We start from the raw sequence: 17,934 nt of genomic DNA on the forward strand, positions 1-17,934 counted from the left end.
CCTTAAGAGGCTGGATGGTAAGCTACTCCGAATCTATGTCTGATTCCAAAATATGAATCTGATGTGAAATGCATCCCATTATCCTAACGGATAGAAAGAGTGACATCGTAACGAGGTCATTAATTAACCAATTTATGACCTCTCAGGCGGACTCTGTTTTGGTGGGTGTGGCTTCAACCCACCTGGTGAAAGTGTCAACACAAACAAGCAAATATCTACAATCTTTCACTCTATTGTCTCCCCATGTCCTCAAAATCAATTAAAACTGCATGCCAAGGTTTTTCAGGGAAGGCTCCCATCCTGAGGTTTAGGGTAGCCCTAGGGTTAAACTTCGAACAAATGGCACATGTATTTACAAATGTCAGGGGGGGAAGGGGTGCCACCACCTTTGACCAACCAGCCCAGCAAGTTTATTGCCGGATTGGTGGCCCCTGTGGTGCCCTTCCTCACACAGGAGCAAAAGGAATGATGAAGAGGCCACAGGTCTCCCGTCATGTGACCTCCATTCCCCATTTTATTTGTCTTTAGACGCTCCCCTCCCAAAAGCTGTGATGCTTTAAAACTGTCATATATTCTGAATTGTTTGTAACGTAAGAGTTTGCACAAACTGAAAGAAGACTGAGATTATGCCATCCTGGCAAACCAGGACCATCTAGTACTGCTTTCATTTAATCTATTCGGGGAACGGAGGGACATTCAGGAAAAAAGCTGATTTGTCAAAACAATGACTGGTGCCCACCTACAGAAGTTTGATTTTAACCAATTACAGTTACAATGGGGATAGCACCAGACCCTGTGAGAAACCACAATTAATGGTTTGATAATCTGTGCCGGGTTTTGCAATCCATGCCATGTCAGTCTTTTAAATTCCACTGAATTTGAAGCAGATCTGGGCTTTTGGTCCAAACTCACGTGAAATGTCATTGATCTTTGGACACAGACTGACAATTAAGCATTTTAATAAAGCAGAAGAACTGATTTCCAACAAGCGCCAAGCTCCATAGCATGTGCTCTCATTTAGCCAATTATCCAATTACCAATTTTATGTATTGACACTAAAAAAAGTATTATTCTAAGGAGGCTTATAGGAAATGCAATGCTTAGAGGCTGATTTTTAAACTTTAGTTTCCTCAAATCTTTGTTGTTTTTTTAACTATTATATTAATTGACCAGAACTAGGAAGTCTGCAGAATGGAGTTGAGGGTAGATGTATAGACCATTGCATTCCAATGCAGCAACAAAGCGTAACTTTTCATGATGTTCCTCAGGGATTTTCTTAGCTTCATGTCTCATGTCTGCTCAAAAAAAGCTAAACGTGACAACAGAGCAAATTGTGTGCAGATAATTCACAGCAGTGAGAGGATATATGTTTGCAACTCGAAAATATGAGTCATAGGACTCCCCTCATACGCACAAACACACACCCACAGACCCGTTTCAGAGCCTGGAGTGGCAGCACATTCACAGATTCCTCTTGTGAAGCTATATCACTCTCAAACAGAATAACTAACAAGCCTGACGTCACTGGCAGCCCATTGTAACACACACACACACACACACACAGAGTCATGAGGCGGTTGGCGTCAGAGCTGAGTGTTGCTCATGTTCACGCCGCTCCCTTTCTTTTTATGCCTGCTCCCTCATTGAATTCCCCCCAGTTTTTCTTTTTTTCTAACAAATGGAAGGGTTGCCCTCATTCAGTCGGCTCCCTCCTGAGAAAGACTGTGCAAAAACGGGGAGGAGTGCAAAGATAGAGGAAGGCTGAGGGCAGAGAAGAAGAGGGTAAAGCTAGAAACTGATTCCGTTTTTTGCTTCACCTATTTACATATGTAGAGCCTCCGCTCTATGCAGGGATGTTTTAGTGTTCATGAAGTAGCCAACTTTAAGGGTTATGTTGGCCGTCACATGAAATTTCACTCATTCAGGTCAATGTTTCTCTCAGGCTTAAATTAAGACACCAGTGAATTCTTAAAACTGCATTCTTCAGCTGTATTTGGATTTTTTTCCTACCTAATAAGAAACATTTCCGCCTCACTATTTGTAATCAAATGTAAGACATCAAAAAGAATAAGCCTCAATTATCATTGGGAGACCTTAACACAATTAAAGTCATTCATGTCAGGACTATGACTGGGCAAGACAAAAATGCTAGACTTGGAATTCAGAAAGTCAAAATAAACACCATAAAATTCCGAGCTGCTTTATATCTACCTGGGATAAGCATAGATTTAGATATAGTAGCTGTTTCATTGTGTTTTGGCAGGATCTTCAGATTATTAGTTCTACCCTTTGACTTCTGCACCCATTTCCATATTTCTGAATCTTTAGTAGTAACATTTTTAAATGTGTCTTATCTGAACACACCTATATTTATATTTTCTGTGTATCCTTTTAATTTTTGACTGCATGATATTCACTTTTTCCAGATGTAAAATTACATTCTCAATTGTTTTTACTGAATTTATTGTGGGTTTCTATTGAGATAGAAGACGGTGAAATACTTCTGAAGCTTGTGGAGCATAACCACCAATACTATTTTTTTATGATAAATGTATATTCTTTGTGTAATGCATCAGTGCTGCACTAACAGATTCCCGGTAACTCGATGCATTTATCAAACTTGCCTCTTCCCAGATCCTTTGGAAACTATTATATTGCTCGTCAGGTGAAAATACGAGATGGGAGGCACCGGCTACAGACAATAAACCGTTCCACCGTTTGAGGTTTAAGACATTTCTCACACATCTTTTTGATTTCCCCTTTTTTTTTTTTTTTTTACTGCAGGTATTTCCCGTCTAGACGATCAAATATTCATCAACCGTAACCCGGGAGTACCATCTGTTGTGAAGTTTCACCCCTTCAACACCTGCATTGCTGTGGCCGACAAGGACAGCATCTGGTGAGAATCCAAGGAATCCGCCGCAGCGCTCTGCCTGCATTCAGCAGATATTTCCAGATTAATTTAGGCAATATTGTTGTGGAGCTAGGCTCTGTCTCACATGTGATTGTTTTGAGCCTGGTTATTTGTGTCTCTACCAGTTTCTGGGATTGGGAGAAGGGTGAGAGGCTGGACTACTTTTACAACGGAAACCCTCGTTACACCCGGATTACAGCCATGGAGTACCTGAACGGACATGACTGCTCATTACTGCTCACTGCCACAGGCAAGAGGCATTAAACAATTTACACAACAAAAAAATATCTGAACCCTTTAGACCATTAGCAGCATTTTCACTATCATAAATACACTATATTGCCAAAAGTATTTGCTCACCCATCCAAATTATTGGAATCAGGTGTTCCAATCACTTCCATGGCCACAGGTGTATAAATTCAAGCACCTAGGCATGCAGACTGTTTTTACAAACATTTGTGAAAGAATGGGTCGCTCTCAGGAGCTCAGTGAATTCCAGCGTGGAACTGTGATAGGATGCCACCTGTGCAACAAATCCAGTCGTGAAATTTCCTCGCTCCTAAATATTCCACAGTCAACTGTCAGCTGTATTATAAGAAAATGGAAGTGTTTGGGAACGACAGCAACTCAGCCACGAAGTGGTAAGCCACGTAAACTGACGGAGCGGGGTCAGCGGATGCTGACGCGCATAGTGCGAAGAGGTCGCCAACTTTCTGCAGAGTCAATCACTACAGACCTCCAAACTTCATGTGGCCTTCAGATTAGCTCAAGAACAGTGCGCAGAGAGCTTCATGGAATGGGTTTCCATGGTCGAGCAGCTGCATCCAAGCCATACATCACCAAGTGCAATGCAAAGCGTCGGATGCGGTGGTGTAAAGCACGCCGCCACTGGACTCTAGAGCAGTGGAGACGCGTTCTCTGGAGTGACGAATCGCGCTTCTCCATCTGGCAATCTGATGGACGGGTCTGGGTTTGGCGGTTGCCAGGAGAACGGTACTTGTCTGACTGCATTGTGCCAAGTGTAAAGTTTGTTGGAGGGGGGATTATGGTGTGGGGTTGTTTTTCAGGAGCTGGGCTTGGCCCCTTAGTTCCAGTGAAAGGAACTCTGAATGCTTCAGCATCCCAAGACATTTTGGACAATTCCATGCTCCCAACTTTGTGGGAACAGTTTGGAGCTGGCCCCTTCCTCTTCCAACATGACTGTGCACCAGTGCACAAAGCAAGGTCCATAAAGACATGGATGACAGAGTCTGGTGTGGATGAACTTGACTGGCCTGCACAGAGTCCTGACCTCAACCCGATAGAACACCTTTGGGATGAATTAGAGCGGAGACTGAGAGCCAGGCCTTCTCGTCCAACATCAGTGTGCAACCTCACAAATGCGCTTCTGGAAGAATGGTCAAAAATTCCCATAAACACACTCCTAAACCTTGTGGACAGCCTTCCCAGAAGAGTTGAAGCTGTTCTAGCTGCAAAGGGTGGACCGACGTCATATTGAACCCTATGGATTAGGAACGGGATGTCACTTAAGCTCATATGTGAGTCAAGGCAGGTGAGCAAATACTTTTGGCAATATAGTGTATAATTCTCTGTATTCAGTATTGATATTGCACAGCCATTATAGCCATCTTTTCTTCTATCTTCATAATGCTTAGCATTAAAACTCATTTGTCCTGTTTGTTTCTAACAGCATCAATCTAACTAAGAATAAACATCGCCTGTAATTGCAGGCTTCACGTTACAAAAATGCCCAGCAATTAATGCTTTTAAATTCGGTCTCATCAAAAAGTAATGTGAACTTACTGAGCTTTTCTCCATCAGTCAGGATGTGAATGATACCATTTCTCATACAGATACTGCATTAAACAAGTAAAGCAATGAGCATAAATCCAGGGAGAACTTTTATAACTTGTAATAACCTTCTGTTAGACGCGAGTGGATATGTTTTATGCTTAGTCGTGTTTGAGCTGCAGAGCTTTTTTTAGGGTAAGGCTTCGGTCCTTTTTTTCCTCTCAAGATGTTTTAGGTAAACAGCGTTTTAAGATGTTACTCTGGATAACTTTCTTGGTGATGTTTAAAGTTCAGAGAAGTTATAAGTGGATCCCCTGAAGACTTCATCACACTTTAAGGAGGCATCTTAGGAAAAAAGAGATATTTAAAAGTTAAATTACTTCAGTGAAAAATTAACTTCTAGTGAAACCTAATTCATAACATAGATTCATTACACAAAGTATTATATGTTTTTATGTTTTATTTTGTTCTTGCTTTGGGTGATTATGGCTCATAACTAGTGTTGCGCTGAAACTGATACCTGGCTGTGCAGTATTGGCTGATACCATCTGTTTGAAATTGATGTGTGTGTGTATATATGAAGAACTGCATACTACTTGGATGTAAAATAATTACCATGATTGTTTTTTTTTTAAGCTGCTGCCTACCTTTGTGAAGCAGGAAAAAACTAAAACAAAGTGAATCCAGTAGAACTTTTAATTGCCTACCTGGAATGGGTGACAATAGTTGAATAAACTTTTGGCTCTCAAAATGGTATCGGTGCCCAATTTGTCGTTACTTACCGATACCAACATTTTAGTGCTGGATCCGGGCCCCCGCCCGGTACTGGTATTCGTATCCATGCAACAGTGGTCATAACTAATGAAAACTTAACATAACTTTGTGTGGAAAAATATGTCATATAAAAAATGAATACAAACTTATTGTAGGACCTATGAAACAATTGTCCACCAGACAATCCCTTACCCGTTACTAAGGAAACGGAGAGTAAGCCAAATCAGCTCAATGCTAAAAAGCTTATTCTTTACAGGACTGAATCCTATCAGTGTAAGGAAAAAAATATATATATATTTAAAAAAAAACTAACACTAAATCTAATTTTGACACCTCTGGTAATGCAAGGCACGTGTATTTATTTAGCAAAGCTCAGAACAAAGACAAATTAAAAGTGTTTGAAATGAGTTAAATAATAAAATGGAAGGAAAATAAAAGCAGATAAAGATAAAAACATGATAGAAGCAGGTAGTAGAGCAATTAAAATGCTGGACTAGAAGACCTGAGTGAACGGTAAAAGGGAACCGAATCATTTCAACAATAGTAATAGCCTACAAACAAACAAAGGGGTCAAAGTGATTAATAAAAAAACATATAAAAGGTTGCTTATGACTTAGAGACTTAGACAGATTTTATTTGTCATTTTGTTTACACCAGTGTAAAACAAAAAGAAATTTCATTTGGAACAGCTCTCTGGGCAATTTTATCTTTTTTTTTCTTATTTTTTTTTTTTAGCTTATGATGATGAGCTATCATAACATAAATATTACTTTTGTAAATCTAAGGTTTGATTTTATTCTTGGTCCAATAGTTTACTAGGCTGTTATGTACAGAGTTAAATTACATAAAGTTTCATTCTTGGGCAGATCAAACATGCTGCTTTCAGCAAGTTTTTAAGAAAACTTTGAATTTTCTTGTTAGCCTAATTCTGCTAACCCTTCTCTTCTGCTCTTTTTATGTCTGTTCCACACAACTTTCCAATAATATTCTTACTGTTACTGTGTAAACAGCCAACTTATTTAACAATGGCATTTGAAAATGTTGAAGCATTTATTCTTACTGTAATTCAGCTACAGATCAGTTGATTTATTAATCTTGCATACTACAGTGTTGTAATTTTCCTACATACTGAATGTTTCATTTTCAGGGGCGTGCTTTGGTTGTGCAGTGGTTAGTGCACACAACCAGTGTGTGGAGGCCTTAGTCCTCCACGTGGCCAACCTGGGTTTGAATCCAACCTGTGGTCCTTTGCCACATGTCTCATACCCCCTTTCCTGGCAGCCTCCTGTCCAAAAAGATGAGCCACCTGTGCTGTACCGCTTTTTACCCCTCTCCTTGGGGAGCAGTGGGCTGCCATTGTGCGGTGCCTGGGGAGCATTGTGGGACCCAGAGTGGCAGTCTGTGGGAGTGTGGCTCAAGCTCAGAACCTCAGGATTCCAAGCTCTATACCCTAACTACTAGGCCACCACAAAAGTATTCCCTTGTGTGTAATGAAGATATATAACATGAAGTCTTTTTATTGGTTATATTTTAATCTGTTGAGATTTAGTTGTAGAGCTATGTCTTCTCTTTGAATTTTAATTTCTCCACTTCTCTGCTTCATCAGATGACGGAGCGTTGCGAGTCTGGAAGAACTTTGCTGACCAGAAGAACCCAGAGATGGTAACGGCGTGGCAGGGCCTCTCAGACATGCTGCCAACCACCAGAGGTCAGCCCTCCTCCAGCACCCACAGTAAAGATCAACATTTTATCTTACTACGTGTCCTGGCCTGTCCCCCACAGTCCCGTTATTTCACCAAATACTCATCCCCACTCCCACCTTCCAACCATTCATACTTCCATAACTCCCCCTCCACAGCAAGTATAACAGGAAGGCTGCTGAAATTATCCAGAAAAGCTTCAGTACTGAATCTGTGCAGTTCCAGTGGCCACTTGATTCACTTCCCATTACATCCCATTTCATTCCTTTGAATGCTGAGTGAGAAACTTCTCCAGTAGTATTTGAATAGCAACTAACACTGCAAGCTGACTGAGATATCATTAGAATACAAAAAAAAAAAAACACAATTTACCTTAAGTAAATAATTAAATATCCTAAAATACTGACTCTCATTGCATTATGAATGTGCAATGGGCTCCACTGTCATAATGAACAGTTAGTTTATTTATAAGCAAGCCATAAGTGGGATGTTTCCCTCATTTCTGACATCTTTGTTTATTTAACTGGGTTACTCCTCATTAACCACTGATCAAAATGTAATCATAGTGCTATGAAATCGCTGCATGACTTTTTTTTAAAGCAGACATAGGGACAATATCCCTAGAAAAGAAATATAACCAAGCTCTATAACCACTGACAGTGTTTATTGTCAGCTGTAAATAATATGTTTAATATATGTATATTTTATGGAACAAAGTCTAATTAAACTCTAGTTAAAACAAATGCAATATAAGATCTGTTGTAGACTACAACCTCGCTTGCAGAATGATGCATTTAGCATGTAGGTAATTTCCCCCCTTCGCCTCCAGGATTGTTTATCTCCCATCAGTAAAACCTATCACGTAAAACTGTTGACAATCTGCAGATTCGCTCTTAGCTGACACACTTCCAATTTTTCCCCAGGCAATGTTATTCACAAATATGTGAACCAGGGCAGAAGGAGTGCTACACTTTTGTCAGAAACATCCACCCTCTTCAGTGTTGTACCGCAGCACACAGTACGCACCCCCATGCCTCACTCACAGCTGCTCCACATTTCTCTGCCTCAAGCACTTATGCATTTCTGGGTCAGATTAGTTTTTTAGGGAAAACAGAAAGCTGCAAGACTGAAAATATATACCCACTACTGCATTTAACCATCCTACTTTCTGTACTTCTTTAACACTAAAACAAATATGTCCTTTACAGCATGCATTAGATACACCAAATAATACTTACTTGGTTTGAAAAGATGGGGCTGGGATTGTAATCTGTTAATATAGATTTCTAAATCAATAAAAAAATAAACATTTAATCTTAATGTTAGTTCAGTTATGCTGTTTCAACAAGTCTATCATTTAATAATCATCTGATCTTGGACTGCACCTGAATGCATCATAGAATGATGCTCCACCCTGTGGTTAAACAGCATTTGTTAACAAGCTGTAGGCAAAGTTAAACAGTTTTGCTGGGCACAATATTTATATTTAATTGGCTAATTTATGCAGCATTCATACTGGGGTGTGATGCATGTTAAGTAAACATTTCCACTTAAATACACTTACTGTACTGACAATCCTTAGTTTAACCCTTTTATGTATATCACTGAATTTACTCTTTGAATTTCCTGAAAACCAAATAAAACAGTCGTTTTTTTTTTTTTTTTTTTTTTTTTTTTTTTTATTGTCTATTGTAGGACAGGTTATTTACTTTTCTGACATAATTATGCCTTCTTGTAGCGACCACTGCCCCCAAGTGAGCAATCATACAGAGTGGAAAAGCATAAAGGAATTACACTCCATGGACCAAAACTTCTAATTGGTTTAAGCAAATACCTTTCAAATGTGTGGTTCCAAAGCTGGTTTGAGCTTCTGGAGTTTCCATCATTCATACTTAAAACTCTGTATGAAAAACTATATTTGGTTTTTGCATGATTCTGTGAAGTTAAATTTATATACGACCCAACTGTTGACCAAAAGTGTAATAAATTGATCAGACATTTACGTTAGTTAATTGAAAGCCATTTATGCCACAGCTTTAATGTTATGCTATGATAGCACCAGTTGTGGAGAACTTGTGTCCAGCCTTTTTCACAGCACATCTGACTGAGCATTGGATCTGTTGGGATAAGTGACTGGATGACCTGAAGGCACTGCAGCAGTCCCAACAGATTGAGCAGAGCTCCAAGGGGAACTGTAGGGATCGTAGAGAAGCGACACATTTAACTAACCTTGCTGCCTGGATAAGTCCCACACCACAAATTGCCCTGAGAGGCTCCTCTCCTGCAGAGGACTCTCTCTCTCTGTCGTTTTCTTTCTCTGCAAGTGTTTTTACAAAGACTTTCACATTTAATGGTGTGCTTGTTATGGTGGATTGACAGTCACTACTCGGGTTGGAAAATACTGAAAGCATCAGCTGAGATTTCTCCTGAACTTTTAGAGCTTCAGCCTGTTTTTTTTTTTTATAATTATTTGACAGGAAGTTTCTAAAAAAAAAAAAGGCCCTCTACAGCTTTACAAACAGTTGCTTTAACTCCAAGTTACACACATAATACCTCCAGTATTACCTTATGAATTATTACATTTATTTAGAAGATATTTACGATTATAAGCTAAAACTTGTTGGATTCTTTTTAACTAGCTCCAGATGCATTAATAATGTAAAAGCTAAAGAAATATTATTCAGATCTGTCTTCATGCTGCCAAAAATCTGCTGTAGCTCTGAAGGCAGCTGCTACAAGACTGAACATTTCTCAAAGAGAGGCTGGCAGAGACAAACAGTCGGAGCCTAGTACCTGCTGGACCTGTCCTCACTCACCCCATCTCCATCATCCAATGCCGTGCTTTTGTCTTCTGTTTTTGTTTTCTGTAACAGTGGAGCATCTCTGTAGACTGTCTGGCTTGTTGTTACTTTGTTGGGTCTTTGATATTGTTTGGTATTTTCCCTTGTTTCTGTAGAGAGAATGATCAAGGCAGCTGGAAAACTAATCATGTAAAATACATTTGTTTCAATTTGATAACAAATCAGGTATCTTCATAATTGATTTAATGTCCTACTTAGTCGACCTTTTTCTATGTTTTACTTCCAGTCCTGGATGTTCGTATACTGGAACTTGCAAAAATGTTAATCTGTTCGGCCTTTTCACCTTTTGTTACATTGCAATCACATACTACATCAGTGTACTTTATTTGGGTCTTATATGGTATAACAACGTCATTAATAAATGCATTATTTTCAAACCTCTATACAATAAAAATCAGAAAATCGATATTTTTGCATTTCTTCCCTCTGAGCCAATTGGTTTGTTAAACCACTAGAGAGTTATGTCTAACTGCAGAGAATTTATTTTTTTGGCCATTTTTTGCAGCAACAAATCAGAAATTAGAATCAGACAAACTTTAATAATCCCAGAGGGAAATTACAGAATAATCCCAGTGAATGTCATAGCTGGATCAAATTCCATTAAGTTCATGGCATTTAAACAAGATCTTGCCACAGACTTTCAGCTAAATTTAGCCCTGGACATTGACAAGGCCATACTAACACAGGATAAGGTCTTGATCTAAGCTACTCTTGTGATGATTTAGCTGTATGTTTATTGTCTCTCCTGCTTGAAGGTTGATCTTCAGTTTATTTGTTTTTCAAGCTACTACTTGCATTTATCTCAGTCAGTCCTTCCACCAACTCTGTCCAACTTGCCCATCAAAGTTAAAGAAAAGTATTTTGGATGATCGATTGTAAAATTCCCTGTTAACATCTAATGCTGATAAACCTCAAAAAGGGCAAAAATCGTAGGTGTATTCCCAGCTGTAGCTGATTATTCCTTTGACTACTCCCTGGGCACATGCTCAGTGTCATACCCCATTGTTATTGCAATTATACAGGACTTTATTTTATAAAAAAAAACTGGGCAAAAACAAAACTTATAAATATTGCTCCAGCAGGAGGTGGTCATCTTTCAGAAAAACATTGCGATAAGAGTGAGATATTGGCACCTACATTATACAAATGTCATATAACTGGACCATCTACCTTTGAACTGAGGTTTTGAACAGATTTTTATTGGAGAAGAATTTAAAACCATAAATAACTCCCCTTTCACTTCACAATACTGGCACATTAAAGTCCAATAATATAGCTGAAAGTATGTGGTTGCAAACTAATAAAATGTTAAAAGCTTCAGAGGGATATGATTTTTGCATGGAACAGTAGACGTCTAGTCTTGCAGCCGCTCCACTCTGTTGGATGTTTTTTTTTTTCCCCTTCGATGAAGGCCGAGTCAGAACTTTAGACCCTGCAGGTTTAGACGTTGGGGGTCAGTCTTTGTTTAGGATGCAGATCCAGTTGCATAAAAGCTGCTTTGAAAGCAGCTGCCTTGTTCATCTCTCTGCTGAATGCATGTGGACGAATACTCATGAGGTGATGATTTCCATTCATCATGTCACGAGTTTAACGGCTCTTTTAAAAATGTATGCAACTCTTTGGGTCAGCATGCAAAGGGGTTCTTTCTAAAATGTTGCTGGCTTTGTTGCGTTCCTGCTCTCCCCCACCCTCCTCTCCCCCACCCTTACCCGCTCGCAGGTCTGGCCAGAAGGGTTTCCATCTATCTTGACAGGAGCAAGCAAGGAGGTGAGTCTTACTTTCCTGTTCTTTTCTTCTTTATTCGGTGAGCAAAGGTGCTGCAGTGTACAGCTGGGAACATGTCTGTTTTTGTTTTTCTGTCATTGCCTTCAACTTCCCCTCTTTTCAATCGCTCCTCCATCTGGCTGGTGTGTGTTTATGCCCAACCATTTCATCTCTGGAAATCACTCTAAAGTTTTCAGGAGTCCAAAGGAGAAAATTTAACTTGGTTTGTATTTTGAGAAAGTGTCAACCTGTCTAAAAGTACGCCCATACTTCCTAGAAGGAACAGAAATTATATTTACATTTTCTTTAAATAAGTTCAGCGATGAATGTGTTTTATCTGAAGTAAATAAAGATTAGATTTGGAAATAACTGTATGCAGATAACAGTTTAGCATTAGCCAACTGCAGTCCATAAGGATGAAGAACCTGTAGAATGTAGAATCTGTTCTACTAAACAAATAAGAAACATTTAGATTTACTAAACTCTACGTATGAAGCAGCTTTAGCCTCCTTCCAACTCCAGGCCACCAAAGCTAAAAGCAGGACCTCATTAAAACCTCTCTCCAAAAGTGCCAGATTGTGCCAAATGCTTTTACTCAACTATTTGACCAATAGAATAACATTGAAGCATTTTGATGTCAACAAAACATTTATGAGGCAATTATTTTCCACTTTTTTCCAGAATCAGTGTAAATAACAAAATGTTAGGTTTATAAACCTGCAATAGTAAAAAAATCTATAAAATATAGTGAAACTGTTACTTTTCAAGCTAAAATAAGCCCCAGCGCCTTTTCTGAGCAGTATATATTTTTTTTTTTTCCAGCCTTAGGCATTGTAATAAAACAAAATCGGCGTCCAAAAAAAAAAGTTGTTATGACACAGCTTGGAGCTGCACGCATTAATCCACTCTCAGCTGTTTTGTCACTCCTTATGCAAGCCGATAACACGGCTCTGCTTTATGCAACCCAGCCATGTCTACCCTTATTTGAAACCTTATTTCATTGGCCGCAAAGCAAAACAGCCCGCATGGTCTTAACCAAAAACAGCTGGACTCTAAGAGGCGTTATATTGCTCTACTCGGTGCATCATTGGCTGACAGGAAAGGAGCGCTTGTGAGACTTCAGCGACTGTCCCTGACTCAAATCAAGTCACACAAAGATGCAGAAACTTGTGTCTTGTAGATATGAAGATGTGGTAAAGAGACATACCAAACATTGCGGGCAAACAACTGAGGAAATCAGTATTAGGAAGTAAAAATTAGTAAGATGCTAAGCATTAGCTATGACCAGCTAACCGGTGATTTTAAAGAAGGCAAACCCCTAATCCACCTAAGTTATGGACCAATTTATCAAAGACGAGATCATTCATTTTATTAACTTAATTAACTTCTTTTTTTTTCTTTTGATTACATTGACTACAAATCTATCTTTAGGCCAGATATCCTTGTTTGGGTTGGTCAAATATTTTGCAATCCATACCCTGCTTATTTACCACATATTATTCATATATATATATATATATATATATGCCCCCAGAGAGCTTGCATATATTCTAGCATGTTAGCATTAGCCTAAAGCAGCCATTGTATATAGTTACACACAGATCGATTTTTATTATCTTGGCCAAATGGGCAGCAAGAACAGAGTTCCACCAATGAAAGACAGAATGATAGGGAAATTATACACAATAACACAAATGAATAAAAACATTTAGATTTTTAAATAACATATAGTATTAGTGTCCTGTTCCTTTAAAATTGATGTAATAAGATTGTCATAATAATATCAGTCAAGTTCAGTTCAAGTTAATTTTGTTGATTATTCCAGGAGAAACCATTTCTATTCTGACCTGAGGAACTGCCATTTGAATGCTTTGTTAGGAATGCAAGCAATCCTGCATTTGCTTATGCATATGTAAGCACAGAGGTAAAATGGAAGGAGCCTAATAATATTATATAAGAGATAAAAAGGAAGTTCTGTTGGACCTTTGCACATCTCTCTAACCTCAGCTGTCATTTAGGTGTTTAATAAGAGCTTTTGCAGAGGCGAAGCCTTGTTCTCTTGTCTCTCCCCTGCATTCATATTCACCTCATGTCGGCTCTTTCTTTAAAAAAAGAAAAACACTCATTTACGTTTGTCCCTGGGGTTCCACCATTTAATTGCAATGTGTAGGTGCTGTGATATTTTTAATAGCATTGAGCTCCCCAGTCTGTGACGCTGCAGTGATCAGCCAGTTAAACTACAGGGGAAGCAATGGAAATACAGGAAGGTGGTAGACACAGACTTTGGGGAATTTATTCCTGCTGCTGCTACAGCTTTAATCAAAGGCTGTCACAGGAGGTGTAGAGTTAAAAGAATGAAGAAAAAACACGAGAAGGAGATGGTTTTTAGAGAAAAACAGGTGAGGTCACATGGATTTTGAAATGAGCTCTGTGGATGTTTAGGCAGCATGAAGCTGAAATAATGGAGAAAGAAAGAGGAAATGAGGATTTACCTGCAAGATTTTGCATCATTAGATGACTGGGGTACTTTCTGATGGCAGAAATCCTATAAACTTTTCTTTGGATATGAGAAAGATTGAGAATTATCTTGAACATATTCATCCTTTGACTGGCAGTTAAGATAATTTATGTCCAGTGCTTTAAAAAAAAGCAGAGTCAAACAGATGAAAATAAGTATAAGATAATCTGTCCTGGTCCTGATGTAGCTCTCTCCTTTGGCTGAATTAAGTATGTGTCCCCTTTAGCTGCAGGAGGCGCACACTGTGTCCTTCTCTACATGCAGCAGACTTACTCTGTGCATTAGTAACACCAGGATTTTGGGAAGCCTAATAAATATACAGTGTTTTAGATTATGAGGAGTTAAAGTTTATATGATTTTAAAATTTAGTTTAAACTGGAAAATATCTCATCAGCTCACCTAATGTTTTTTGGGGGCTTTTTATGACAGGAAGCATAACTATACACTAAAATGCACAAACTTCCTTTTAACATGTATAGTTATTATGTAAAAACTAAATGTAAATCCCATATCATTAAAGTGATGATTAACTAGGATTAAAAAGGCTTTATTCTCATAAGCGCTGTAAGAAATAGGTCTATATGCAATTATTGTGGCTCGTTCCCTTGTATAAGCCAAGCAAGTCTGAGTTGCAATGCAGAAAATAATCAAATAAAACTTACAGAAGTTCATATTTTAAGTAATCTAAAGGTTTGCAAGTGTCTCTGCTTTCCAACACAATCACATTATTGTAATCAAGATCAGATTTTTCTTTGAATCAAACTTAGTCAGCTGACGGTAAATCTAAAGATTTTAAAATCTTATTGGAGTTTCAGGATAAATGTTAAGATGCACAGGGATGCCAGCAATTGTGCCATCTGTTATTTTCTCAAAAGGTTTATCAACACTGCATTTCCTCCTCCCTGAATCAATTTTAATACTTCGGCGTGGAATTACACCACAGCAATGAAAAAGAAATCAATTTGTTCGAATAATCTTTGCACATCTCTACAAGAAGGATATTAAATCTGTCTGTTTATGATATTTACTTGCTTTTAATAATAGCTGCCATCATAGTAGCTCCTGCAGTTTATCCACTTAAACATTGCAATGTAAAAGGACAATACTTTATAAGAATGCAAAGGCAATACAGGCTGTTGTAGAGTCTTTCCTCCTTCCTGATTTCTTATGTTTTTGCATGTTGTCAATCTTGAGTGTTTCATAACATCAAACAAATTCAAATTAGTCAAAGACAACTCAAGTAAATGCAAATTATGCTTTTTATTAAAAAGATAAATAGATAATCCATACCTTCATGGCCCTGTGTAAAAAAAGTAAGGGCTAATGATGGGTTCGGTTATCCATAACTGCGACAACCACAGTCAAGTGTTTGCGATAGTTTTTGCAATGACTGATTTGCATTTCTGTATAGGTGTCTTTGGCCCTCTCGTCTTCTCAGCATAGTTGCTTTTCAGCCACATTGGAGGGGTTTTGATCATGCACTACCTTTTTAAGGCCACGGCTTCTCAATAGGATTCAGTTCCAGACTAGGTTCCTCCAAGTTTTCATTTAGTTTTTCTTCAGCCATTCACTGGCTGTTTACCCTAAGCTCATTTCAGCTTGAGGTCACAAGAGATGGCCAGACATACTCCTTCAGGATCTTTTGTTAGACAGTTATTTTTACAGAACTATTTTTTTTACAGCAGGTGTTACATCCTGAAGCAGAAATAGAGCTCCAGTCCATCACACTTCCACCACTTTATTTGACTTTTAGTATAATGTTTGTTTCTGCATTATAGTTTTCTTTATACATCACTGGGGCACACACCTTAGAAAGTCTTTGAATAATAATGTGGTTTTATCCAAGCAGCCATTTTTGCCCAGTTTCTTTCTTTTGGTGAAGACCCGCACCTCTTTGGATATAGGTTCGAGGTCTTTACTTACCTCTTAGATTAGTCATCTCTGTGGTCTTTGAGTAAATTTGTTTTTAATATTTATGGATAATGGCTTTCACTGCTGTTCAGTTGAGTCCCAATACTTTGGAAATATCTGTGTGACCCCCTTTCAAAGTGATGCTTAATTACTTTATTTTTTCCTGAAGTTCTGTGGGTCTTGACATAAGGTCTAGCTTTTAAGCATATTATTGTGTACTTCAGTTTGTCTGGCAGCTCCTATTGAAACCATTTATTTATAGGTAATAGTTGTTGCAGTAATTCTGCCTGGATAATGCTAGAAAAAGTGAACTTAGGGGGAAAAAATACATTTTTGTTGCATTAACATGGAGGTAATAACCTTTTCACATAGTCATGTATATCCGGATAATTTTTTTCTCCTTTATTACTATTTAATTTTATTTAATGTTATGAAAAACTTAAGGTTACTTAACTTAAGGCTTTTTACAACACTGTGTGTTAACACATACCTCCATTTCACCTAAAATGCATGCCCCTACAAAACCAACACCTACATCAAGAGGTAAAAATCTAGCAACACTCAAAAACCCCTGAGGCAAGATTTACCATTGTTAACGTCTGCTCCACCATGCAGCCTCTGAAGGTTATTGCTGAATTTATGTTAAATATATGTCATAATAATGTTAGAAAGTACAGAATCGGTTTTTTAGATCTAAAATTGTTTTTTTTTTAGTTTTCCTAATTTTACAACTTTAAAAGAAGCTTTATCTTTTATTACTTTTTGTAATGAGACTGGTGTATTTCATAAAGAAGAAAGGTCAGTTAAAAAGATTTTTTAATCTACCAGAAGATTTAAACCTCAAAACCATCCACTTTATATGTTATTACTAGCCATCTTAAGACTCTGACAGACCATCAGTGATCTTGATGGCTCGTGTAGTTGAATCTGAAGTGTTTGTTCTCTTTGTCACAGTTTTACCTGCTACCTATTTTCTCCATATGGCTAATTAATTTCATATCATTTAGCTTTAAATACTGTAACTTCATTCTCAAACTGTGTTTAAGAGATTTTAAGGTTAAGTTAAAGTGGTATGAGATTACCATTCTTAAAAATTTTAAATTAAGTGCGTAAACTTTCTGATAATTAGTTTAACAAGTCTTAATGCTGTCCACATTTATAAGTTACAATTTCTAAGGTCTTGGTCAACCAGCAAGGATAAAGATATTTGCCTCCCCCATGTGGCAGAATCAAAGTCCTAAATGTAAACTGATGTAAAAGCAAGGAAGTCTCCCTGAAGATCAAAACTCCCATGGGCTGATGTCATTGGTTAATGAAGGCAGAAACAAGCTTGTAATACTATAGGAAAAGCTGGATGGGAGGGAGATGAAGGAGAAAAACAGGTTTAATGAGCAACAGAGAGAGAGATGCTAAGCCCATTGGTGCAGAATTAGATGCAGAGGTACCCCGCTTCTTAGATAGATAATTCAGTAAAAGTGATATTTCTGCAAAAAATAAACACCAACAGACACTGGTGTTGATCGCTGTACACTGGTCATAATAATTCTTTTAGCAACTCAGCCAGCTATAAATATTGTGAATATTCCCCTTATTGAAAGCTGCAAAAGAGCAGGGGATCTCATCATCCTCATCTATGTTCCAGGCTCCTTCAGTGCCATCTTCATCTCTGTGCCCATATGGATTGGTGCGGGGATAAGAAAG

At 38.2% G+C, this 17,934-nt stretch overlaps 1 protein-coding gene across 6 annotated transcripts in view; it reads left to right on the forward strand.

Moving 5' to 3' along the window:
* The window catches only part of rptor (regulatory associated protein of MTOR, complex 1), a 217,232-nt gene that overhangs the window by 188,385 nt on the left and 10,913 nt on the right, over window positions 1-17,934 (forward strand). For 2 of the 6 annotated variants that reach the window (XM_038278943.1, XM_038278945.1), the window contains 4 exons: window positions 2,785-2,899; window positions 3,040-3,164; window positions 7,086-7,211; window positions 11,760-11,807. In XM_038278943.1, coding sequence (XP_038134871.1) covers window positions 2,785-2,899; window positions 3,040-3,164; window positions 7,086-7,211; window positions 11,760-11,807 — 414 coding nt within the window. The remainder of the gene's footprint in view (window positions 1-2,784; window positions 2,900-3,039; window positions 3,165-7,085; window positions 7,212-11,759; window positions 11,808-17,934) is intronic. The other 4 variants (XM_038278944.1, XM_038278947.1, XM_038278946.1 and 1 more) reach the window with 2 other exon arrangements.

The sequence above is a fragment of the Cyprinodon tularosa genome, unplaced genomic scaffold, assembly GCF_016077235.1.
Source record: "Cyprinodon tularosa strain WSP-4 unplaced genomic scaffold, ASM1607723v1 ctg146, whole genome shotgun sequence".
Classification (NCBI taxonomy): Eukaryota; Metazoa; Chordata; class Actinopteri; order Cyprinodontiformes; family Cyprinodontidae; genus Cyprinodon; species Cyprinodon tularosa.